The 27,628-nt window shown below is 40.0% G+C and overlaps 1 protein-coding gene across 1 annotated transcript in view; it reads right to left on the bottom strand.

The window, feature by feature from the left end:
• Positions 1-11,482: 11,482 nt before the first annotated feature.
• batf3 (basic leucine zipper transcription factor, ATF-like 3) overlaps positions 11,483-27,628 on the bottom strand; it is a 30,248-nt gene continuing 14,102 nt past the window's right edge. Inside the window, exon 3 of the mRNA XM_072580811.1 lies at positions 11,483-15,446. Coding sequence (XP_072436912.1) covers positions 15,234-15,446 — 213 coding nt within the window. The 3' untranslated portion in view covers positions 11,483-15,233. The remainder of the gene's footprint in view (positions 15,447-27,628) is intronic.

The raw sequence follows: 27,628 nt of genomic DNA, 5'->3' as shown, positions 1-27,628 counted from the left end.
CTTCTTAGCATTATCTCCATTGCTTGATTCCCTGAGAGATCAATAGTCTATCCAGGCCTTAAATATGTTCAAGAATGTTTTATCCATAACTTCCTAGAATAGAGAATTTGAAAAGTTCACAACCCTATGAGTGAAAAAATTTCTCATCTCAGACTGAAGTATGAGTTAATTGTTGTTTTAAGACTGTCCAAGAGAAAGGCTGTATTAGTGGGTACAGTGGGTTCTTTTTTGACTATATGTTTTTGGAGATAGGTCTCTTGATTAAACTTAAAATATAAGCCATAGCTATTAATTTAACCTGGGGCAGTGTATGTAGATGAATAAGATGGTGTTATTTTCTGGGTCTGTAGATTGTGAAGGAGCAAAAGTGGCCTTTGCAGTGATATGTACTTCTTGTCAGATGTGGGAGTTTAAAGAGAGTTTAAGGGTTACTGCGGATTATATCTGCCATAAATGCTGTTGGATGCGAATCTTATCAGATCGAGTGGATTGGTTGAAAAGACAGATAGATCTGTTGAGGAATTTGCAACAGCAACAGTATGTGATGGATGGCAGTTATAGGAAGGGGAGAAAGTTTCAGATACAGTCATATAGGAAGGGTAAGAGAGGTCGGCACCTAGGGCAGGAGTCTTTTGTGGATATACCCATTTAAAACAGGTATGCTGTTCTGGAAAATGTAGGGGGTGATGGATTCTCAGGGGAACGTAGCACAAACAACCAAGTTTCTGGTATTGAAACTGGCTCTAATGCAACGAGGGGTACATTGGCTTCCAAGACATCAATTGTGTTAGGGGATTCTGTAGTCCGAAGTACAGACAGATGTTTCTGTGGCCAGCAGAGAAAAAGCAGAATGGTGTGTTGTTTCCCTGGTGCCAGGATCGAGGATGTCTCAGAGAGGGTGCAGAATGTTCTCACGGGGGAGAGGGGCCAGCAGGAGGTCATTGTCCACATTGACAATGACATAGGAAGGGAAAAGGTTGAGATTCTGAAGGGAGATTACAGAGAGTTAGGCAGAAATTTAAAAAGGAGGTCCTCCAAGGTAGTAATATCTGGATTACTCCCAGTGCTATGAGCTAGTGAGGGCAGGAATAGGAGGATAGAGCAGATGAATGCATGGCTGAGGAGCTGGTGTATGGGAGAAGGATTCACATTTTTGGATAATTGGAATCTCATTTGGGGTAGAAGTGACCTGTACATAAAGGACGAATTGCACCTAAATTGGAAGGGGACTACTATACTGGCAGGGAAATTTGCTAGAACTGTTTGGGAGGATTCAAACTAGTAAGGTGGGACCCAGGGAGATAGTGAGGAAAGAGATTGATCTGAGACAGATACAGTTGAAACAGAAGTGAGTCAAACAGTCAGGGCAGGCAGGGACAAGGTAGGATTAATAAATCAAACTGTATTTATTTCAGTGAAAGGGGCCTAACAGGGAAGGCAGATGAACTCAGGGCATGGTTAGGAACATGAGACTGGGATATCATAGCAATTATAGAAACATGGCTCAGAGATGGGCAGGACTGGCAGCTTCATATTCCAGGATACAAATGCTACAGGAGGGATAGAAAGGGAGGCAGAAGAGGAGGTGGAGTAGCATTTTTGATAAGGGATAGCATTACAGCTGTGCTGAGGGAGGATATTCCCAGCAATACATTCAGGGAAGTTATTTGGGTGGAACTGAGAAATAAGAAGGGGATGATCACCTTATTGGGATTATATTATAGACCCCCCAATAGTCAGAGGGAAATTGAGAAACAAACTTGTAAGGAGATCTCAGCTATCTGTAAGAATTATAGGGTAGTTATGGTAGTGGATTTTAACTTTCCAAACATCAACTGGGACGGCCATTGTGTTAAAGGTTTAGATGGAGACGAATTTCTTAAGTGTACAAGACAATTTTCTGATTCAGTATGTGGATGTACCTACTAGAGAAGGTGCAAAACTTGACATACTCTTGGGAAATAAGGCAGGGTAAGTGACTGAGTGTCAGTGGGGGAGCACTTCGGGGCCAGCAACCATAATTCAATTAGTTTTAAAATAGTGATGGAAAAGGATAGACCAGATCTAAAAGTTGAAGTTCTAAATTGGAGGAAGGCCAATTTTGATGGTATTAGGCAAGAACATTCGAAAGTGATCGGAGGCAGATGTTTGCAGGAAAAGGGACGGCTGGAAAATGGGAAGCCTTCAGAAATGAGATAACAAGAATCCAGAAGTATATTCCTGCCAAGGTGAAAGGGAAGGCTGGTAGGTATAAGGAATGCTGGATGACTAATGAAATTGAGGGTTTGATTAAGAAAAAGAAGGAATCATATGTCAGGTATAGACAGGGTAGATCGAGTGAATCCTTAGAAGAGTATAAAGGAAGTAGGAGTATACTCAAAAGGGAAATCAGGAGGGCAAAAAGAGGACATGAGATAGCTTTGGCAAATAGAATTAAGGAGAATCCAAAGGGTTTTTACAAATATATTAAGGACAAAAGGGTAACTAGGGAGAGAATAGGGCCGCTCAAAGATCAGCAAGGCAGCCTTTGTGTGGAGCCATAGAAAATGGGGGAGATACTAAATAAATATTTTGCATCAGTATTTACTGAGGAAAAGAATATGGAAGATAGAGAATGTAGGGAAATAGATGGTGACATCTTGCAAAATATCCAGATTACAGAGGAGGAAGTGCTGGATGTCTTGAAACAGTTAGAGGTGGATAAATCCCCAGGACCTGATCAGGTGTACCTGAGAACTCTGTGGGAAGCTAGAGAAGTGATTGCTGGGCCTCTTGCTGAGATATTTGTTTCATCGATAGTCACAGGTGAGGTGTCGGAAGACTGGAGGTTGGCAAACGTGGTGCCACTGTTTAAGAAGGGTGGTAAGGACAAGCCAGGGAACTATAGACCAGTGAGCCTGACCTCAGTGGTGGGCAAGTTGTTGGAGGGAATCCTGAGGGATAGGATGTACATTTGGAAAGGCAAGGACTGATTCGAGATAGTCAACATAGCTTTGTACAAAGGAAATCATGTTGCACAAACTTGATTGAGTTTTTTGAAGAAATAACAAAGAAGATTGATGAGGGCAGAGCAGTAGATGTGATTTATATGGACTTCAGTAAGGTGTTTGACAAGGTTCCCTATGGTAGACTGTTAGCAAGGTTAGATCTCATGGAATACAGGGAGAACTAGCCATTTGGATACAGAACTGGCTCAAAGGTCGAAGACACAGGGTGGTGGTGGAGGGTTGTTTTTCAGACTGGAGGCCTGTGACCAGTGGAGTGCCACAAGGATCGGTGCTGGATCCTCTACTTTTTGTCATTTACATAAGTGATTTGGATGCGAGCATAAGAGGTACAGTTAGTAAGTTTGCAGGTGACATCAAAATTGGAGGTGTAGTGGACAGAGAAGAGGGTTACCTCAGATTACAACAGGATCATGACCACATGGGCTAATGGTCTGAGAAGGGGCAGATGGAGTTTAATTCAGATAAATGCGAGGTGCTGCATTTTGGGAAAGCAAATTTTGGCAGGACTTATACACTTAATAGTAAGGTCCTAGAGAGTGTTGCTGAACAAAGAGACCTTGGAGTGCAGGTTCATAGCTCCTTGAAAGTGGAGTTGCAGGTAGACAGGATAGTGAAGAAGGCGTTTGGTATGGTTTTTTATTGGTCAGAGTATTGAGTACAGGAATTGAGTGGTCATGTTGCGGCTGTACAGGACATTGGTTGGAATATTGCATGCAATTCTGGTCTCCTCTCTATCGGAAAGATGTTGCGAAACTTGAAAGGGTTCAGAAAAAATTTACAAGGATATTGCCAGGGTTGGAGGATTTGAGCTACAGGGAGAGGCTGAACAGGCTGGGGCTGTTTTCCATGGAGCGTCAGAGTCTGATGGGTGACCTTATAGAGGTTTACAAAATTATGAGGGGCATGGATAGGATAAATAGACAAAGTCTTTTCCCTAGGGTCGGGGAGTCCAGAACTAGAGGACATAGGTTTAGGGTGAGAGGGGAAAGATATAAAAGGAACCTAAGGGACAACTTTTTCATGAAGAGGGTGGCACGTGTATGGAATGAGCTGCCAATGGATGTGGTGGAGGCTGGTATAATTGCAACATTTAAGAGGTACTTGGATGGGTATATGAATAGGAAGGGTTTGGAGGGATATGGGCCGGGTGCTGGCAGGTGGGACTAGTTTGGGCTGGGATATCTGGTCGGCATGGGCAGGTTGGACCGAAGGGTTTGTTTCCATGCTGTACATCTCTATGACTCTAGTCCTTTCTGAAGCATATTCTTGAAGCCCAACAAGGAGGAACATGCTCACAGTATCCACCCTGTCAAGCTCTTCAGAATCATGCATGTTTATGTTTCAGTGGTACTAACCCTAATTCTTCCAAACTCCAGAGATTACAGGTCATATTCACTCAGCCAATCCCAATAGAATGACTTTCTCATTTAAGGAAACTTATCTGGTCTGCTTAAGGTAAGTAGATCCCTCCTTTGGTATGGCGATCAAAACTGTACACAGTACAACAGGTGTAATCTCACCTAAGTCTTCTACAATTGGAGTGAGACATCCATATTCTTCTAGTCTCAGCCTGTTGTAGTAAGTGATGACTCTACACTTTCTGATAATTAACCCATTCTCCATCCAAGTTTATATATTATCCCAACTCCATAAGTTCTTATGTTGCTTATCTGCCTTTTGTGTAGTACTTCATCAAATTCTCTTTCGAAATTACATAAATCACAGCAACTGGTTTACTTTGTTTTATTAATGGAATACATATTCCATTCAACATTTTAAATTTTGTTTTCCACTATTCATTTATTACCGTATCTTTTAGTCTATATATCAAACCAACTATAACCAGCTCTCACACCTTCTAATTATTATTAAGTTTATCTTTCTCATCTTGGACTTCAGCATTTCACCTTCAAACTTCACCAGTCATTTGAAACAATTTTTCCATTTTCTTTAATTTGCAAAATCTTTGTGATTGTATGTGAGTGACTGACTGCTTTGGGGAGGTTGAGATCAAAGGAAAAAGGGAAAATTTTAACTTGTCTAACTCTCTGTCACCAGATGCACTACTCGTCAGTTTAGCATTCACTAACATTAAGATTGATTGTATATACTACATGGCTACTGATCATCTGTCCTTAAAGGAGAATATGTGTGTTCATTATTCAAAACAAGTACATAATAGAAAATCAATAATTAAAGGAATATCAAAAAATCCATGGACATTCAATATTTGTAACATACAATGATATTCAAAGATTAAATCATTACTTGCTTTCACAAATCATGAAAGAACATACAGAAGAAACTCGATTATCCAAACGACATGGGCGAGGAGTATCTTGTTGGATAATCAAATGTTTGGATAATCAAGTGCTGGATAACACAGTTTAACCAAGCATCGAGATCTTGAGATCTTGCCGGATAATCTAAAATTCAGATAATTGAGTGCCAGATAATTGAGGTTCCTCTGTATAACAGTCTTCATATATATCATGGATAAACATTTAGGCCCTGAAATGTCATCATATGAATACCTAACAGTTCATCTGAATTTTCTCTTGCTCCAATGTTAATGGATGCAAGTACCAACTATTATGACACGGCAGTGAACCCCTCTGTTAATTAAACAAAACACCCAGAAAAGCTCACCTTGCCTCATAATCTGTTAAAAGTATGAGTGACAGAGAACTCCCAAATTCCACTATTTAAAGAAAATAATATCATTTTAGTCCTTTAACTCTAAAAGGGAACATTAAACAACTATTCACAACTCTAAGTCCCCCTTTCTCTCAACTGCTTATTATCTGCCTCCAACTCTATAACGAGATATATATGCTCCTATAAAAGCAATTGCTAATTGAATAAAGATTTGCACACCTGTTGTCTATCACTGTGCCTTACACCTACATGGGTACTGGGGAAAATATAAGCACTACCACAGTTAGGCAGTATTGTGGGGGTTAAAATAAAACACTTACTAAAATTACACCACCATAATTTCAAAACCTTACAACAGCCATCATCGTCAGTGTCTCTCCTCTTCCAATTTAAGATCTCCTTGGGTTGTCTTCTTTCTTTAACTGCAAGGTTTTTTTATATGAAAAGGTACCTTTTCATATTAGGAATGTTTGGGTCTGTCACGATGGCAGTTACTATGCCTGACTTTCAAAATCCCTGTCTTTTTTTTATCCCCTCAACATCAGATCATGTCATTGGTTTGATGTTGGCAAAACAGTAAATTCAAACTCAATTAAATTATAGTATCCTGGGGCATAATTTGATTGGTTAGATTCGAATTGTTGTCAAAACAGCAACCAACTCTGATCTATTTCAGTCAAATGTTACGTATTTCAATTTTCCAGTACACTTTGAAACTTTTAGTTAGTATATAATAGGTGCTCTTAAGCGCTCAGTGCAACACTGCTTTCACTCTCTTAAAGGTACAATACATGCCTTCATCTTCACAACTTTCTCCTTAAGAAAAAAACGAACCATCATAATGAAAAGATGGCTTCATATTTTTTTCCTAATTCTTAATTCCATTACAATGAAATATATATGGGACATTAATCTAAGTTCTTATTAATTTCTGTAATTTAATATATATAACATTAGAATCTGTTCAATCTTGTCTATACTGTATCCATTAAATCCGCAATAACATATCTGCTATCACATTTTTATGACACACATGTACAATTTGTACATTAACAGTGTGTAACATAAGACTCCAATGAAATAGTCTCATTTTTGTCTTTAAATCATTCCAAGAATGTAAGAGGATCCATGTACACAACTGGGTCCATGTATACAACTGTCTCTGACACATTGTTTGTCACCTAAACATTAAAATGTTGTAAGTTCAGTACCAAACTCAATTCCTTTCTGATGGTAGAGTATTTTCTCTGGTGGGTGTTCAGTTTCTTTGTAAAGTAGCCAGTTGGCCGTTCAATTCCATTATCATCTTCCTGTAGCAGTATAAATCCAACTCTTATATCGCTAGCATCAATTGCAACTTTGAAAGGTTTCAAAAAGTTTGATGTAGCTAAAACTGGTGCTGTGGTTAATACTGCTTTTAAATTCTCAAATGCCCCCAGTCATTTCTTTAACCAATGAAATTTTGTGTTTTTTTCAGCAAATCCATAAGCGATACCACCACGTTGCTGAAATTTAGAACAAACTTCCAGTAGAATCCGCTTAGTCCCAAAAAGCGAAGCACTTCTTCCTTTGAGGTTGGTTATGGAAATTCTTTGATTGGTTTTGTTTTGGCATTCCTTGAGGTCAACCTTCCATGACTGATGTTATGTCCCAAGAACATCACCTCTGCCTTCACAAAATCTGTATCCTTTAACTTTATTATCAGTTTTGCTTCTTGTAGTCATTCAAAGAGCTCTGCCAACTGTACCAGGTGATCTTTCCATGACTCACTAAAGATCACTACATCATCAGATAAACAGCATAATTTGTTAACCTAGCCACAACTCTGTTCATGAATGTGACTAGTGCGTTCTTCATTCCAAAAGGCAGCACTTTAAGTTGATATAGCCCACTTGGGGTTACAAACCCAGAAATTTCTTTTACTTTCTCTGATAAAGGTACATGCCAATAACCATACAGTATGTCCAACTTTCTCTATACAGTGCTCCAATCTGGGTATTGGGTTCGAGTCCAATTTTGTTACAGTGTTGACCTTCCAATAGTCCACACAAAATCATCGAGTCCCATCAGGTTTGGGAACTAACACGATCAGTGAACTCCACTCACCTTGATTCAGTTCGATGATATAGTCATTGAACATCGCATCCACTTCTTTCTGGACCTGTGTGGCTTTGAAAGGATTACGTTTGTAGAGGTGTTGTTTTATCGGAACAGCATTCCCTACTTCCACCTCATGCACAATAGTATTAGTCTTCCCCATCTTATTCCTGCATAAGTCCTCATACTGCTGTAACAAATCTTTCAACTTGGTTCTTTGCTCCTGAGACAGATAGTTCACTAACCTATCCTACTCTCAAGGACATCCTCATTGTTTAATGTATTTTGAGGTACAACAAACTTCACAACATCTGGACTTGATTCTTCGCTCTGCAGGGCAGTAACTAACACCTGTTTCTCCAGTTCCCTGTTTCTATTATAATAAGGTTTCAACATAAGAATCTCCTACCACTGGCAACAATATTAACATGTCATCCTCACAGCAAAATGTCTGAATTTCAGAGTTTTATCTGCCACCTGCTTCATTCTATGCTGTGACCGTTTCAGGTGCTGTTTGGCTAACACATCTACCCCATTTAATCTCTCCCTCACCTCAGATACATAATCCAAATGTGAGATCTCGGACTTCGGTCCTGTCAATTTCTCTTTAGTTAATTTCAAAGACCTTCTCACTTCATGTCTGAATATTAACTCAAAGGGAGTAAACTGACTAGATTCATTTGGGGCATCTCTAATGGCAAATAACACGAATGGGATGCTTTTATCCCAATCATTCAGGTAATCCTGACAGTATGCTCTTAACATACTGTCTGATGCCACCTTTCCAAAGCTCCCTTAGATTCAGGATGGTACGGAGTTGACTTAAAATACTGTAAGCCTATCCATGACTTCCTTAAAACAGCCTAGCCATAAAATTAGACCCTTGGTCTGACTGAATCTCTCTGGATAGCCCATACCATGTGAAAGAAAGCTACTAACTGCTCTACTACCCTTTTTGCCTTAATACTCTGTAATGGAATTGCCTTTGAAAATCTGATTGACATATCCATTATGGTTAACAAGTACTGGTTCCCACTTCTAGGGAGGGGACCTATATAATGAATCATATCCCACATGAAAGGTTCTTCAAATGTAGGAATTGGCACAAAGGTGCTGGTATTAATACTGCCTGTAGCTTACTGACCATTTGGCATGTATGACATGGTCAGCAACATTTAACTACATCCTTGTGCAGTCAAAGTCAATAGAAATGCTTTTGTACCTGGGTCTGAGTCTTCCTTACACCTAGGTGCCCTCCTACAGGTAGTTACCGTGCTACCCGTAACACTTCCTGTCTGTGTGCCTCTGGCAACACAATCTGGTGCACTTCCGCCTATTTCTCCTTTGCACTAACCTGCTGTGGTGTCCATTTTCGTCTTAGGATTCTACCTTTAAGATAATAATCCTCAGGAATATATTCTGACTCCTTTTCTGAATATATGTATATCTTTTATTGTCTTGTCTTTCTGTTGCAAGTCAATTAGCCTTTCAGGACTAAACACTTCTGTCTGACTCCTTGCCTGTTCAGGTTTTTTCCTGCACTATTACATCAAGTTAGTATCCACTAACTGAACCTCAACTCCATCTTTCTCTTTAGTTTTTGTTTCATGCTGTGACTCGTGATAATGGGATCTTGTTACCACACGGTCTGGAAAAATTCTGGGTAGTTTTCTTTTAACTCCTCAGTTTCTTGGTTTCCTTTGACTTCTCCACAACAAAGGCATCACTCCCACCTTGGATCCTGCTAAATCATTCCCAAAAACAAACTGGATTCCTGTAAGTGACACTGTCAATCACTCCGACTGTTACTTCCCCAGTCTTGAGTTGGCACTCCAACCTGATCTAACATAGGTAAACACTAAATTTCTGTCCAACTAACCCACAAATTACCACTCTCTTGGGTAACAGATCATAAAGAGTGCAAATATGTTCATCTCTTACTAGTACAGACTGATAAGATCCTGTATCTCTCAAAATTATAACTTCTTTCCTGGCTCCCCCTGTTCTTTCTGAGTAAACTTTACCCACAGAGGCAAATTCTTTTTAGAGATCAGGCAATAACTCCATACCCATCCCCTGCCTAAGCTGTGCACTCACCTGCAGCTCTTCGAATTTTCTTGGGGTTTCCTTTACTACTTTCACTAATACCACTGGCTTAGCCTCTTTTACCACATCTTTTACCACAGCACCTTTCTTTAACGACCAGCACAGCGACTTTACATGTACAACCTTCTGGCAATGAAAACACCTTTTCCCAGTGCCTTTCTTAAACTACTGGCACTGTAATTTTCTGTGTCCCACTCCATTACAATGAAAACACTGGGGGCCTTTCACCTCTTTTCCACCCTCTTTGGTAATTGTTTCCCACAGGATAACAAGCTCGAGTGTTCTACTCTTTGTTTTGTAGTGTAAGACCTCTCCTTCTCCCAATTTCTATCCCTCACAGGATGAAATTCCTGCCTGAAGCTAAACTTCACCTTATGCACCAATGCATATTCATCTGCCATCTCTGCTGCTCTTCTCACTTCTTCAATTTTGTTCATCCACATGAATTCTTATCATCTCTGGAAGTGCATTTTTAAACTCCTCCAACAGGGTAATCTCTCTTACAGCCTCATAGGTCTTATCTATTTTTAAGGCCTGCACCCAGCTATCAAAATTACTATGTTTAATTCTTTTGAACTCAACGTAAGTCGGACCTGGTTCCTTCTTTATGTTCCTAAACTGCTGTCTATACGCTTCTGGTACCAATTCATAAGCACTCAAAATAGCCTGCCTGACATCTTCATAATCTCTTGACCCCTCATCTGACAGCGCTGCAAATAACTCACTGGCTCTGCCTCCCAGCTTAGTCTGAACTAACATTACCCACAAGTTCCATGATGACTTAATCTGCCTAGCCAATTTTTTTCTAGTGAAATAAAGAAGGCTTCAACATTTTTCTCATCAAAATGCTGCAATATTTTAACATATTTGTATATATCATTACCATCGCTCTTCATCTCCATCCTGTTAACTTGACTTTCCTGACTAATTTGCAAATCTAAAGTTCAAATTCTCTCTCCCTTTTCTCTTCCTTCTTTTTCTTTCTCTCTTCTCTCACTGCTCTTCTTCCTTTTTCTTTATCCTCAAATTACAAGTGAGGCAAATGCAATTAAAGTTTTTCTAACTCTACTGCACTTGCCTGCTTCTCTGACACACAAGCGTTTGACTAATTCCCTTACAATTTCAACTTTACTTCTATCCCTGGTTAGACCCAATTCTAACCTATTTGCTAATTCTAAAGTATGGCCTTCTTCTGTCTCTCTAAACTTTCTTTGTAAATTTGGGAATCATCTTCAAACTCCAGAACCTCTTTAGCAATTTTAAGATCCAATTCTTTCACTTTTAATTTAACCAACCACAAGTAACTGAAATTAAACAAATTGTCTCACCTCTGTTTTATTTAAAGATCTAGGACACTAATTGGCAAGTGTTTAAATTTCCATGGGTTTTTCATACCCCAAATCTATTCAAATCTGTCCAAATGTCAGACTGGATCTGTCTAAGCCTGTCCAAATCCCAGACCCAAACCCCCAAACTGTTACAACACGGCGGTGAACCCTTCTGCTAATTAAACCAAGGAAAGTTCACCTCATCTCGTAATCTGTTAAAGTATGAGTGACAGAGAACACCCCAAATTCCACTATTTAAAGAAAGTAATATCAATTTATTCCTTAACTCTAAAAGTGAACATTAAACAACAATTCACAACTTGACGCCCCCCTTTCTCTTAACTGCTTATTATCTGCCTCCAACTGTATAACAATATACTGTTCCAATAAAAACACTTATTAAAATTACATCAACTTAATTTCAAAACCATACAGTGGCTGTTGTTGTTGGTGTCTCTCTTCTTCGAGCTGAAGATCTCCCTTTCTTTTATTGTGAATTTTTTTTTAATATATGAAAAGGTACCTTTGATAGTGTGTGTTTGGGTCTGTCTTGATGGCAGTTACTCTGTCTGACTTTCAAAATGCCTATCTTTTTTATCCCCTCAACATCGGATCATCTCATTGGTTGGCAAAACAAAGATGTTGCGCAACTTGAAAGGGTTCAGAAAAGATTTACAAGGATGTTGCCAGGGTTGGAGGATCTGAGCTACAGGGAGAGGCTGAACAGGCTGGGGCTGTTTTCCCTGGAGCGGAGGCTGAGGGGTGACCTTAAATTATGAGGGGCGTGGATAGGATAAATAGGCAAAGTCTTTTCCCTGGGGTCGGGGAGTCCAGAACTAGAGGACATAGGTTTAGGGTGAGAGAGGAAAGATATAAAAGAGACCTACGGGACAACTTTTTCATGCAGAGGGTGGTAAGTGTATGGAATGAGCTGCCAGAGGATGTGGTGGAGGCTAGTACAATTGCAACATTTAAGAGGCATTTTGATGGGTATATGAATAGGAAGGGTTTGGAGTGATATGGGCTGGGTGCTGGCAGGTGGGACTAGATTGGGTTGGGATATCTGTTTGGCATGGACGGGTTGGACCGAAGGGTCTGTTTCCATGCTGTACATCTCTATGACAATTGGGTTTAGTATCCTGGGACATAATTTAAACCAATTGGCTAGATGCAAATTGTTGTCAAAACAGCAACCAACTCAGGTATCTATTTCACAGCTAAATGTTACATATTTTCAATTTTTTGTACACTTTGAGATTGCTAGTTAGTCATATGACAGGTGCTTGTAAACTCTTAGTGCAACACAGCATTCACACTCTCTTAAAAGGTACAGTACCTGCCTTCAACTTCATAACACTATTCATGCTATTTAACGACTATTATGTGCTCAAATGATAATACCCAAAATGTTTCAGAGGAACCAGTGTGTAAAGTCATGGTATAAAGGTCAGTTGTAACATCAGGGCTACATTTCATGAAATAATGGTTTCTAGCTGCAAGTCAATGAGTGTATAATCCATTCAAATCACCAAGTAAACCACTCTCAGATTGTCTTTTTTATGCAAGGATAGCTCCACTCGGAGAAGTTAATAAACTATATTCCTTATTTCCATTAGAGTTGATGAAATTGAATTTCTTTTGTTTTGTGGAGATAGTTATGTGCTATTTCTTCATTCAGTGTAGGATATGATGATGTGCTTTCTTCACATTTAGAGGAAATAAAACTCCCATGAAGTTTAACACTTCGGCGCGAGTAGCCACAAGAAATTTGGTCAGTTTCGTTTTTTTCTCACGACAGAGCAGACATTATTATCTGCTAGCTTAAAAAATTATGACATTGTCAATATAGCTAAAAGAGGGGAAGCATGGGGGAAAAGAGGTCAGTGTATGCAAAGCTTTACTAAATAAATGAAAAACTTCAGGGTGATGTCTTTCAAAAAGCTGACTTTCTTACTGTTCACTACAAAGCTTGTTAAATTGTGTAACCAATCATAATTTTAAAAACCAAGAGAATATAAAGATATGTGCCAGCTTCTGCCTATGTGACTACCAACTGCCAACTTTATTGCATTTGATTTGAGGGGAATATTATATACATATTCTCTGAACAATATGCAAACTTTAAAATATCTAGGGTTGAACTTCATATTTTTCAGCAAAGAATGATTGCATTGAGATTTTTTTGATGGGTTTATTTACTACAGTCCAGCCATGTTTCTTATCTTGTCTTACTGAAATTGCCTCATTAACTACACATACCCTGCTCCATAGCATCCCTCTTGTCAATTTAAGCTCCATTTTACCTGGCACAATTCACAGAACAACTTGTTCTCTGGATATCCTAGAATTGGCTCTCATCCCTGACACTGGAGTCTTTAAAAAGCTGCTGTACACCAGGGTGAGCACGGCAAGTGGGAGCTGCCCTGCATAGTCTCTGACATGTGCCTTGGACATGACAGGCAAGGGAAAATGGGCTTCCACATTCTGGGCTGGGACTTGTATGTCCTACTGGAAGGGGTGGTGCACAGCTCTCTTCCACTAGGACCAGCAGAGGAAGCCACGATAGCACACCATGCCAGACTGCTCTGGGTTGCAGCCTGGGTCAGTGCAGTCTCAGCCATCTGGTGAATGGCCCAGCTTTGTAGGAAGGTGTTTCTCCACACAGTGAGTATAAGCGATACCAGCCTCGCTTTTGTACCATATATTCACTCTATCCTTGTACCCATGCCCATCAAGGCTCTGCCACTCTCAAATACCTGCAACATCTTCTCTCATCCGCTTACTTTCAACCACTCCAATCTCCGAAAGCACTAGCTCTCTGCTCCCTCCCCGAAGCTTGTCACCTGCTTTCATCTCCATTAATTGATCTCCACAATCATCTCTCTCACTCTCAATCCAGGAAGACAACAGCCACCAGTAGGATGCAGATAGTCAAGGTGGGTGACCCGCCTGACATTTGGCTCCTCACTTATTACATCCTGATGGCCCCCAATGGTTGACCGACCCTGTCCAAGCCAGTGGACTGGTATCGAAGGCTGCCCTTGACTTATTGTTCTGGGATCCCTGAGATAAAGCTACCACTCTTATCTTAACTGAGGATTGCTGACTTCCATGACAATTTTCCTGACATTGTGCCTGTACTAAATTGCAAAGCAATACAGCAACACTATAAGCCTGGTATCGCTGGCGGAGGGAACATGGTGCAAAAAGGGAAGGCAAAGCAGTGCAAGACAGGGATATTAAGAGCATTCAGAGAGGCTCAGATTAAGTGATCACTGTAACAGGAAGCAAACAGGCTGGAGCTACAGCCTGGCCCAGTCCATGAGCTGGGTGCATTTCCCTGAATGTACAATGTCCTTGCAGCAGCATTGAAGTGACAGATGCCAGTGCAGCCTGAGGTGCAGTAATGATGTGCTGAAGAGTCTTGTAAGTGGACTGGAGATGTGCCATTAGGAGTCATAGAGACTGGCACATATTGGATGTCAATGTCTGTGAATATGGTGAGCATAGAATGTGCCCTGAGATGTTGCTGCCAAATAGCGAGCTGAAGTTGTCATATACCCTCTCTGATGTCCTTAGCAAAATACATTGAAAAAAACTAGGCATCAAGTATTTAGTTAAGATAGGAATCTGAATATTGAGGAGGTGAATTGTGGCATAATAAGGCATTTAACAACTCCATTAATTAACAATGCAGTGGCATCTAGTGAAAAACTTGCCACACCGCTCTGGAGCTGGATAAAAGAATGAATTGCTTGCAACATCACTTTCGTCCTTTCCAACTTCTTGTCAGATTCTTCCACAAGTCTTCCACATGTTGTTCATGTCCCTATAAGTTTGACTGTGTCTTTAGACTTGACATTACAGTGCACAGGATCACAGCAGCATCATGTAGTTCATAATATGGTCCAACATCTCATAAATAATGTCCTCACACCTCTGCATCTACAAAAAAAAACAATCAAACACATTCAAACATTTGACAATGTATCGGAATCTTCCGTGATAAAATAAAATCTTGCAATTTCAGTGCCATTTAAGAAACTTCGCTTTGACCACGACGTGGTAAACAGCTGGCGAGTCCATCAGAGTGAGGCCGAGGCATTGTGACAAAGTTCATGGCACACTGTATCAGCGGGCAAATGCGTTCATGATCTTTCAACACTTCTGATAAATGTTTCACTTCTTCACTAAGTTTCCTTATTTCCCTTTTTAAAGCAGTATTTTCCTGTTCCAATCTTTCATATTCCTGTTAAAAGAGAAACACATCTTAAATAGGGAGAACTCAAAAGAAAGGATAAACTCAAGTATATTTATCATAAAACTTAATTTCGACAAGACTGTCTGAGAATTCTCTCTCTTCCAGCGACTTTGATGGAATCCCAAATGAAATGGTTAGCTACAATCAAACATATATACCTTTCATGCAAGTGGTTTGCAAGTGTAGTGCTAAAGGTGTGCAATATTTGACAGAAATCTGAGAAGGAGACAGAAATTAAGATCATAACCATTAGCTAATTATCAGCAGCTAATCATTAAGTTTCACTGATGCAAACGGAGAAAAAAAACAAAATGTAGAGAGAGACAACAATGAAGGGCAGGCAGTGGGGGATGGGGTAGCTAAACTAAAAGGGGAACAGATAAAAATAGTGAAATAAGTAGTTTCACAGGACAGAACCTTCCCCAATTTCTGAGTTATATTGTTTGAATCCACACTTATGAAAAAAAAAAGCTACTGATTTGCTCAAACTCAAAATTTCCTGAGCCTTTTTGACTCCAAATGTAACTCTGGTGAACACTCCTTGGAAAGGCTCAGGAATGTCAAGACCTGAATATTGAAGGAGGTAAAGCCAGAACTCTGTGTGCTGTGGACTCTATCTTCTCTGACCCATAATGGAGCCAGTTTAGAAGCCAAGATGTTCGGTCACATGATGCACACCTCCCTTTAGAAAGACAAATGAGGGCAGTGGGGTAGAGGATGTCAATCTGAGCAGGGAAATAACTGCGTCCCAGAAGGTAGTATAGTATTAGTCCCTTTAACAGGGAGCAAACAAATGCAATTTTGGAATTGCTACCTAGACCACCCCAAATCTCCACTTCTAAATATCTGGCAGATTCTAGCTACACCAGGTAAGCAGGTGGACATAGGATTTGGGGACCCACAAGTCCATGTTAATAAGGGTGCCCTTTCATTGACTACAAACTCCAGAACGAACAACACTGGAGAAAATTGATGGCGCAATCCTGGCATAACCACCAGGAATGGAGCCCACAAACTTTCAGTCAGTACTTCCTTGGAGATTAGGTGATAATGAGATATGGTTTGAAAGCTTCACTAAACTTTCTAGATGCTCATTTTAGCAGCAAGTGAGACTGAATGCCCACGCTAGCAGGATGTGCAGAAATGGAATCCTATTTCAGATACTCATCCATTTTTCATGTCTTGTAGCAGGTTAATACGACAGACACCTGTTAACTGTACTGTCCAACAAAGACATAAAACTGCTGTTATTTAATTAAACCTAATACACAGAGGAAAAAAGAAAAAAAACTTACATTTTTATAGCCATAAAACCTAAAGGCAAAAGCAGGCCATTCAGCCCATCGAGTCTGCTCTAACATTCAATGAGAACATGGCGGATTTGATAATCCTTAACTCCACCTTCTTGCTTTTCCCCCATTACCCTGGTTTCCCTTACTGATTAAAAATCTATCTATCTGAACATACTTAATGTCCCAGACTCTACATCACTCTGAACAATTCCACAGATTCACAACCCTCTGAAAGAAGAAATTCCTCTTCATCTGTTTTAAATCAGTGACCCCTTATTCTGGGACTATGCTCTTGAGTCCTAGACTCTCCCACAAGGGGAGACTCCTGCATTTAGCCTGTCCCATGTTGCTTAAAATGTTGCACATTTCAATCAGGTCATCTCTCATTCTTTTATATTTCAACAAATACAAACCCATTATAACTCAAGCTCTTCCCCATACCTGGAATCAGTCCAGTGAACTTTCTTTCCATTGCCTTCAATGCTGCATATGCTGCTGAGGAGACGACTTGTCTAATGTAATACTAACATTTGCCCTTCTGGGAAAAACTAGAACTAGGGTCATAGTTTAAAAATAAGGGATCTCTCATTGAAGATGGAGATGTGGAAATGTTTTATTCCTCAAGGGGTTATTAAGTCTTGTAGAATTCTACTCCCCAGACAGCAGTGGAGGCAGGGTCAGTGAAATAGGCAGCATATTCCTTGGGATGTGTTTTTGACAACAGGACTGAAAGTGAAGAGGTTACCTGCTCCTAGAAACAGGTAGCCAATTTCCATTACTAAAAGTCCAGTTGGTGGTCATTTTACAATGACATCAGAAAAAGGAGACTACCAGTTAAATCAGCGAGGGAACAGAGGTGATGGACCATTGTTGCTGATTTTTCATTATTTTTCCTTGCTGATTTTTCATTATTTTTATTTTAACAATTTTGAATTGAGCTGGAAATGACTTGTGGACTTTGAGACAACTTTTGGTAAAAGGGAAAAAACACACCAAACAAGCTTTGTTTGTTTGTTTGTTTGTGAGGCTAAGTCCATTTGCTTACTGTAGGCTAAGCCTTGAATTAAAACATTCTAACAGATACAGCGACTCTAGGAAGAGCAAAGAATTTAAACAGATAGCCAAAATTATTAATGAGGTCGGTAACTGGAATTTGGTTCCAGCAAGTATGGAAGAGACCCTTTGTTCAAGCTGATATTGAATGGTAACTGAGGTTTCATGAAGAGCTAATCTATCAGGGCAGAGCCAGAATTAAAGTGGTTTTATTGAACCATGCTTTCTGAGAGATGGTTCTGAGCTGCTGAATATGTGAAAGCTCCCTACCAAAGCTGTTACACCAGTTTTTGGAAACACACAGAGCAGAAAATTGAGTTAGAGATATTGTAGCCATCGCCTGGGTGAACGGAGATGATCTTGATCACCATTTCAGTTAAAAGATAGCCAAGGAGGCCACATTTACCTCTATAAAATACTGTTTTACATTTTTTTCCCAACTCCTCCAAAAGTTCCACTAGATGCTTTAACTCTTTATTCAGCTGTGATTCCTTCTTAACACCAAAAAGTAGTTCAGAGAACAGAGAATCTCAAAACAGACATTATTATAGAGTCACAGATTCACACAACATGGTAACAGACCCTGTGGTCCAACTCGTCCATGCTGGCCATGTTTTCCAGACTAAAGCAGTCCCACCAGCCTGCATTTGGCCGATATCCTTCTAAACCTTTCCAATTCATGTACCTAGCCAAACGTCATTTAAATGCTGTAGCTGTTCCAGCATCTACTGTTTCCTCTGACAGTCCACATACAAACCGCCCTCTATGTGAAAAGGTTGCCCTTCAGGTCCCTTTTAAGTTTTTCTCCTCTCACCTTGAAAATATGCCCCTTTGTTTTGAACTCACCCACTCTAGTGAAAAGACCTCTGCTATTCATTTTATCTATGCCTTTCATGAGTTAATAAACCTCTATAACGCCAATCTCCTACACTCCTGTGAAATAAGCCCCAGCCTATACATCCCATCGTTATGATGCAAATCCTCTAGTTTTGGCAACATCCTGGTAAATCTTCACTGAACCCTCTGCAATTTAATAATATCTTCCAATAACAGGGCAACCAGAACAGAATGCGGTACCCCAAAAGTGGCCTCACCAATGTCCTGTATAACCTCAATATGATGTCCCAACTCCAATTCTAAAACGATCTGAGCAATGAAGGCAAGTGTGTTAAAAGCCTTCTTAACCACGCTATGATGCAACTTTCAAAGAACCAGGTACCTGAACCCCTAGTTGTCTCTGTTCTACAACACTACCCAGGACCTACCATTCTTTGTACAAGTTCTGCCCTTGTTTGTTGTACCAAAATACAATATCTCACATTTATCCAACTTAAAATCCATCTGCCACTCCTCAGTTCATTTGCCCAATTTCTTTTTTAAGATTACCTACAGTGTGGAAACAGGCCCTTTGGCCCAAGTCCACACCGACCCTCCGAAAACAAGATCTCTCTGTAATCTTAGATAACCTTCTTCACTCTCCACTATACCACTAATTTTGATGTTATCTGCAAACTTACTAATCATTCCTCCTATATTCTCATCCAAATCATTTATATAAATTACAAGAGTGGTCCCAGCACCAGTCCGTGCAGAACATTGCTGGTCACAGGTCTCAATCCCGAAAAACAACCCTCACTCTGTCTCTTTCCATAAAGCCAATTTTGTATTCAATCGGCAAGCTCTTCCTAAATCCAAAGTGATCTAACTTCACTAATTAATTTATCATGTGGAACCTTGTCAAAGGCTTTATTAAAGTCCAAGTAAACAATATTTACATCTCTGCCCTCAATCTTTTTGGTTGCATGCTCAAAAAACTCAATCAAGTTTGTGAGACATGATTTCCCACGCACAAATCCATTTTGACTATCCCTAGTCAGTGCTTGCCTCTCCAAATGCACGTAAATCCCCTCTAGGAATCCCGTGCTACAACTTTACCACCACTGATGTCAGACTCACAGGTCTACAGTTCCCAGGCTTCTCCTTACAGCCTCTTAAATAAAGGCACATCATTAACCACCCTCCAGATCCCAGACTCTTCAAGAGATTCACTTGATCCCAGCTGCCTATACCTAATATATGATCCTTCTTATTCTTGAATAGAGCCTCAATATCTTTACTCATACATTGTCCCTTACTCCTACTAGCCTTACCCTTCAATTTAACAGGAACATAACACCTCTGAAATCTCATTATTTCACTTTTAAAAGCCTCCCACTTGACAGTCATTCTTTTCGCTGCGAACAGTCTACGCCAATCAATTCTTCTGTCTGTGCCCTATAACAATTCCTCTTGAACACTGACAAACCCTGCTTAATATATAATTCATTCTTGGTGCCCAAGATCTGGCTGCCACCTATTTTCTTCTGAGAGGCTATCCCCCAAATAGAACACAAAACAGTATATCTGTTTGAGAGAGAAATAACCACAGGAGACTCCTGAACTACCTTCTTACCTCTCCTGACAGTCAGCCATCTATCTCACGGAATCTGCAATGTAACCGCCTCTCTAAAACGATTAACTATCACACTTTGTGTCTCCTGCATGCTCCTCAGTGACTCTAATTGCCTCTCCAGCCAATTCAAGCAGTTTGAAATGAGATGGACCCAAAAACACCTCCTGCAGACACAGCATCCAGGGATGGTCAACTGTTCTCTAATCTTCCAGTTCTGACAGGAGGAACACAACAAGCCATTGACTGCCATAATTCCCCGTTAAAATTTGCTCACTTAGATTTGACTGAAAAGACCCCACTTTTCTCAAATCAGTGTGTCAACAGCAATTAGTCTACAACACTAATGTAGGGAGAACTTTAAAACTATATCCTATAGGATAAGGCCTAAAAAAAGTTCTAAAAAGAACTTCTCCGCAAGAAAAAACTACCCTTCCCTTACCACAAATTTTAAATTTCAAACGTGCAAAAGAGAAAAAAAAAGCACTTAGCTGAAATTCCCAGCAAATGAAAAATAGTTTCCTCTTCACATTCTCGATCAGTCAGCTTTCAAATCTCCAGATCTGAGTAAAGGAATATTAAGCCCTGATCCCTGTCATTATTTAAACTGCTAATATCAAAACTTCCACAAACAAGTTGAAAAGGTCAATCTCCCGAGTTCTGTGCAACAATAAAAGCTTCTCTCTCTAGTGCCGTCAACACCTAGACAAACACATGGACAGGCCTCTCCAACAAATTCTGTGTAATCCAATTTCTCCTCCCTCATTTTTCTTTTCTTTTGGACTATAAAAGTTCCAAGAAAAATTTTAAATGAAAAATTTCCTCCTGCTCTAGAAAACTAGAGAGGAAAATCCCAAGGAAAACCTCCAATTCCGGAGCAGCTGCAAGATCCACATTACTCTCCTTCTACAATTTTTTAACTTGCTTATTCATTATTCTGTTCCCCACCCCCTTGTTACATTTGCAATTGTTTTGATCTCACTACAAAATTGATAAAGGGAAAAAGAATGTGTGAAAACCGACAAGAAACACATTGCAAATCTTTCCACAGATATATGAAAAGGAAGAGAGAAGTGAAAATAAACAGGTCCTTTCCGTAAAAACAGCAGAGCTTAGAATGAACTAGTAAATGGCAAAGCCATTTTACAAATACTTGGTACCTTTCTTTGCAGTACTAGCCACAAGAAACATTCTGGAAACAGTCTGAATCTAAGAAGCTAGCATGAGTCAGAAATTGGTATTGGTGAGAAAAAAAAAGATACTAGAAAAATTAAAGGCACAAAAAGTCATCAAATCTCCAAGATGTAATGGCTTTCCTCCTCAAGTTTTCAAAGATGTAAGTGCAGAGGTAACACCTGTATTAAATTGATGTTACAGAATTTCCTATGATTCTGCAATGGTACAAAAGAATTGAAAGGTAGCAAAGTTAACCCCACTATTTAAGGAGGAGGAGACAAAACAGGAGATTAATTAAAAGCTAGTTAGTAGGAGAGAAAATGCTAGGTTCTATTAATAGAGATGGAGGTGGAATTGTACCCTCCTTTGTGTGGTGTGGGAAATGATGGGAAAGGTAGAAAAATACAGTGAGAATGAACTTGATGTTGAGAATCATTTTTTCAATTGTCCCCTAAAGCTTTAAATGATAACTTCAGAATCTCACTATGGAGCAGCAACTACCTTATTTGCAAGCATTTGCATCCTATTGTTATAAATAAGGTGAATTGAGCTACCAAATATAGGGAATGCTGGACAAACTCAGCAGACATGGCAGCATATGTTGAGAGAGAAAACCACAGAAACTGCCACACCTCCTGAATTTCTCCAACATTCCCTGTATTTCTCTTTCAGACTTCTAGTATTGGCAGTACTTCAGTTTTGCACTTCATTTAATTGCCACTTTTCAATTCTCCACCCCTTCCCTCAGAAACTAGATGACACAAATTCCTGATTAATTCTTAGGTACAGAGGTAACTTGGTACACTAGTGCACGAGTCACAAAATGTTAGTATGCAGGTGGGATGCCTTTCTTCATGACAAGACAAACTAAATATAAAATGAAGGGTGTTATGTTTCCAATACATTGGTGAAACGACAGCTTGAATACTATGTGCTGATTTGACCCCTTATTTAATGTAGCAAGTAAAGAAGTTGGAAACAGTTCAAAGGAGGTTTAAGGGATTGATTTCTGGAATGAGTAGGTTGTTTTGTAAGGACAGAGTAGACAGGCTTGGCTGTTGTGGATGTTTCCTATTGTGGGTGAATCCACAGTCAGGGGCACTGTTTTAAAATTGAGTTTCCTTTTCGGACAGAGAGGAGGAGAATTTGTTTTCCTCTCAGAAAATTCTGCAACTTTGGAACTCTGCCGTAGAGGGTGTGGAAGAGGAGTACTTTAACAATTTTTTAAGGCAGATGTAGATAAATCCTTGTTAGGCAACAGAATCAAAAGGTCATCAGGACAGACGGGAATATTGAATTTGAAAAACAAACATATCAGCCATGCTCTTATTAAATAGCAGAGCAAGTTTCAGGGGTCCACTGGTATATTTCTGCTCTTCTTCCTTATGTTTCATATGATATGCGAGTCAGAGCGGGTACTTGGCAGGTGCAACCCGCCAACTGTTTGCCCTGGCCATCATTCAAATGCGTCTTCACCACAACATTCCCGCATGGTCACCAGCTTCCTCGCTATCCTTCAACCACACAACTCCGTGGTGGCAAACCACCAGCCTCAACACGTCATTGTACTACTCTTGGACTAATATAATCACCACTTCAGCCCTTCAACAGTTTAGTTAGGACTTTAGGAATACCCGTGACTTGCATGATTCTGCCAAGTTGCTTTACGCGCAGGGACACAATCTTTATAGGATGTATCGTATGGCTCTCCTTTTGATCATTCCATCATTAGTAATCCAATCTCTTAAGTTTGCAACAGACTGAAACATCGCCATGAAATCACCAAGCATTGTCTAGGATAGTAATAATCTACAAGAGGCAGTGTTTTCACAACTTTTCCTCAGCGACCACTGAGCTATGAGAGAAAATGGAGAGGTGAGCTGCCTATTGAATATCTCCCAGCCTTGAATAGCAGCGTGCTCCCTTGAAAGGCTGATACATAGGACAAAATGTATCATTCCTTCCAAAAATGTATGGAACCATCAGTGATTCTATAGTTTCCCTCACAAGGTGGGTGTAAGTGCAGAATGATGCCTGCTGGCCAGACCTTACCATAATCCCTCTGTGCTATATTTTGCCTCGGTGTTGTCCACATTAAAGTGCAACACCTTGACTATAGTCATCAATGTCATGGTTCCTGGTATCAGAGGCTATTTATAGTCAAGGAGTCGATTACTCGAGAGAGATGAGCAATGCTGTTCCTTGGTATGTCTCACAACCAGGTTTGACAGCAAAGACATTAGAGCAGATATTTTAGAAGTGTAATGAGGATATATTTACAAAGGTGAAAGGTTTTTGTTTGAGTGTAAGAACAGGAACTTGGTGACTTTTCATGTTTTCCATTCCTTGATCCAAAAGCTGTTGCTTGGGATTGTTGCTATGTATGGGATGCGGAGTTGGAAAGTGGATTGAACAAGTCATTATGGAGTGGTAACTATTATACGGAATGGATATGGATGGTTTCAACTGGCTTGTGGGTTTTTGTCAGACAGCAGGGGTGTGGGAAGTGACTATTACAATGTCAAAAATACAGGAGTGGGGTGTTTTGTAGAAGGTTCCAGTTATGATGCACATTGCTATTGCCTGGTTAAGGGCCTCAATTGGCAATGGCATAACAGGGATATCCATGAGCCTACCTTTGGCAGGAGTTAGAGTAGCAGGGTCTCTACCTGCCATCCATCTGCCCAAGTAAATGCCACCTTTATTTCAAATTTGCATTAAATTCTGCCTATTAGCTCTGTTTTTCTCTCTCTCTCTCTACAGATGCTGTTAGACTTGCCAGAATAGTTCCAGCATTTTGTTTTCATTTTGGGCTTCCAGGATCAGCAGTATTGTTGAATCATCTGCAATCTTTTATATTGCTGAACAGCAACTCATTGCAATTAGGGGCTGTAAGTTGTTAATTTGGTTTGCTACTGCAGGATTAACATAATTTCCTTGAAAAGCTTCACTTTCTAATTGAGAGAAGCAAGTAATAATGAATATTCAAGTTAGTGTACCTAGTCTCGGATGATGGGGAACCTCACTCACTGCCTGTGTAAATTGGAAAAACCACAAGCAGTACTGACAATGGGTGTGACTTCCTGCTGCAAGTGTGCAAGACAAGCACTCAAACTTCCCCCAAATGCCAAAATCTAATCAATAACATAACCAGGATTTCAAAACTAGAAAAACATTTAGCATTGGACTAATTATTTCATGCAGCATGTTTTACAATCTACGTTTTCGTAATTTATTGGTAAGTAAGCTTTGTGTTGCTGTGCTGACTTATTTTTTGTAAAATACAAGTTGAATTTATTCATTCATTTCATTTTGCACCATTATGTCAGTGAAATATTTTTACCACACTGTCTAAACTGGATTTAAACCCAAATTTTATACCTAGCTCACTCACTAACATATCAAAAATATATCATTCACATGCCTCTCCATAGCGCTGAAAATATATGGCCCAGTTGGTTACTCAAGGATCTTACCCACTAGTGACCTCGACTAGAATGTGTTGTTGGGAAGCGGAGCCCATGGCACTATTGCCATATCAGGGGTGATTTTCTGCCTCAGAAGGACACCCCAGAATGCAGCACCACTACACACTCACTAAGGCTGAGGAACTAGCCCAGTTATCACAATGCATAATTAACCTGATAACATCACAGAAAGTGTTAAATGTATTGCTGATTGGCTGCGTCTCTTGGGTAGAGTCCACATTTGTACAATACTAGTACCTTGCTCGGTCAATTCAGCACGTAACTCTTAAAGGCCAGGCATATTCTGAATTGGCAGTTTACAGAAAATGCAAGCAGGAAATAACAGTGAATTATGATTCAGTAACGCAGAAAATATCATCCAAGGTGTTGTGATGCTGTCCTGAACTCCCTGGTGGCAGAGAAACAGAAAAGTCCTCTGGCGCTAAGAGGTCAAGAGGCCAGGTTGATAGACTCTTTAACAGGACAATGGGAGCAGATTGCCATGATCAATGTCAGGAGTCTAGCCCTAAGGTGGATGTAATGTTGCAAGGTCAATCACACAAATGCCCATGGTTAATGACTTCACCTTCAAATATCAAATCCTACAATTGTATCATTAGCTTCACAAGCTGGTCAATTCACAACACTCCAAGACTCATTTTTCAATTATGATAATTCAAAAGTAACTTTTAAACTTTCGCCTCACCCGTACAGTACAAGCCACTGACCTATAACATAGCTTGCATGGATGATCAGGTTAGCAACCATGTCAACACATCATCCAACAAGACATTCACTCATTGACTTCTCCCTCACCTGTAGGACAGGTAATGTGATGGTTTACCACCCAAGCTTGGGCGTTTTTAATTTCGGATACACAAAAATGGCAACCTGGTCAGGGAGTGATGGAAGAGAAAGATCAAGCAACATCAGTGCAGAGAAAAATCTTCAGATTTCAGGTCAATGATCCTTTATCAGAACTCTGTTTCTCTTAGATGCTGCCTGGCCTGCTGAGTTTTACCCAAATTGTCTGCATTTATTTCAGATTTCCAGCATCTGTAGTATTTTGCTTTTGTATTAATGAAGATAGAGCATCCTCACTTGCTCTCACTCTCAGCCACCAGCTTAAATATTGCAAATATTGTAGAGGATAACTCAAATATCCACATATAATGAGGTAATAGGGTATGATTGGGTTAAAGTCAGAAAGTGTTGCACTGTAAAAGTAGAGCAGGTCAGGCAGCATACTATAGGAAAGATTTTGTTCAACTTGAAAGGGTTCAGAAAAGATATTGCTGGGACTGGAGAGCTTGAGAGGGTAAATAGGAAGATAGGGAGAGGCTAAATAGGCTGGGGCGTTTTGCCTTGGCGCATTGGAGGCAGATGCGTGACCTTATAGATGCTTATCAAATCATGAGAGGCATAGATAAGGTGAATAGCGAAGGTCTTTTTCCCCCAGAGTAGGGGAGACAAAAACTGGAGGGCTTGGGTTTAAGGTGAGAGGGAAAAAATTTAAAAGGGACCTAAGGGGCAACTTTATCATGCATAGGGTAGTGTGTGTATGGAACAAGCTGCCAAATGGAGGTGCTGGAAGCTGGTACAATTACAACATTTAAAAGGCATCTGGATGGGTACATGAATAGGAAGGGTTTAGAGGGATATGAGCCAAATGCTGTCAAGCGGGATTAGGTCAGTTTAGGATATCTGCTCTGCTCAAATGAGTTGGAACGTAGGGTCTGGTTCCATGCTGTATAACTGTGACTATAAATTCAAGCTTCTTGGTTTGCATGTCAATTGAAATTCTCTGGTGTCCTTGACAGTGGCTGGCTAGCAACACTCAGTCAGGGAGTGTCTACTCTCCTTTTATACCTGAGGTGCAGGGGTGTTTAATGGCTGTCTCAAAGTTGTGATTTTCATAGCACACAAGTCAACACTAGGATGCAAAGTTACAAACACAAATTAGTTAACCCACATTTTTTACACCCTATTTTCTGTATATCCCTGGAAAGGTAAAGCATAAACCTACTCTGAAGGAAACGATTCCTCACTGAGAGGGGCGTGAGCAGTCATCCTAGTGTTCTCTCTTTTTTTTTATCTTTTTAAGTTTTCCTGAATCTGTACACATGTAACATTCCAGAATTTCTCTCCAGGTAGCCACCGGATTTATATGCAAAGTTATCTTCGCTCTATCAGTCCACTTTAAAAAAAAATTGGAATGAAAGTTTAAAATATCCATAGGCGACCTGAGGTTATCAGTGATCATGACATTGTTTAAGTTTGAAAATTAGAAACTGATGTGGCAAGGATTACCTTTTGCAGCAGAGAGAGCTCCAAATTTCCAATGAATGAAGAATTATTTCCTAATTTGACTCCTCAACTGTCTGGCTCTAAAATTTTAATTGTACACCTCAATTTAAGAAAGATATAAAGACTTTTGAGAAAATGCAAAAATGATTTATGAAAATGGTTCCAGGGATGAGGGACTTTAGATACATGGCTAGAATGGAGAAAGTGGGGCTGTTCTCCTTTGTGAAGGAAAGATTAAAAGGAGATTTGATAGATTTGACAGGAGTTGGGACAGAGTGGCTAACATAAAGATGTCAGGCCAGACAATATGTTGTTAACTGGGAAAATCAGGTTGGTAGCAGATCTCAAGAAAGCAAGTTGTGGAATGTCTACAACATGTTTTTTGGAGCAGTCCACTAGGGAACTGGCAATTCTGGATGTGGTAAC

The sequence above is a fragment of the Chiloscyllium punctatum genome, chromosome 11 (assembly GCF_047496795.1).
Source record: "Chiloscyllium punctatum isolate Juve2018m chromosome 11, sChiPun1.3, whole genome shotgun sequence".
Lineage (NCBI taxonomy): Eukaryota > Metazoa > Chordata > Chondrichthyes > Orectolobiformes > Hemiscylliidae > Chiloscyllium > Chiloscyllium punctatum.
Note: the sequence above shows the minus strand (reverse complement) of the source record. Positions and strands in the feature narration are given on the sequence as shown.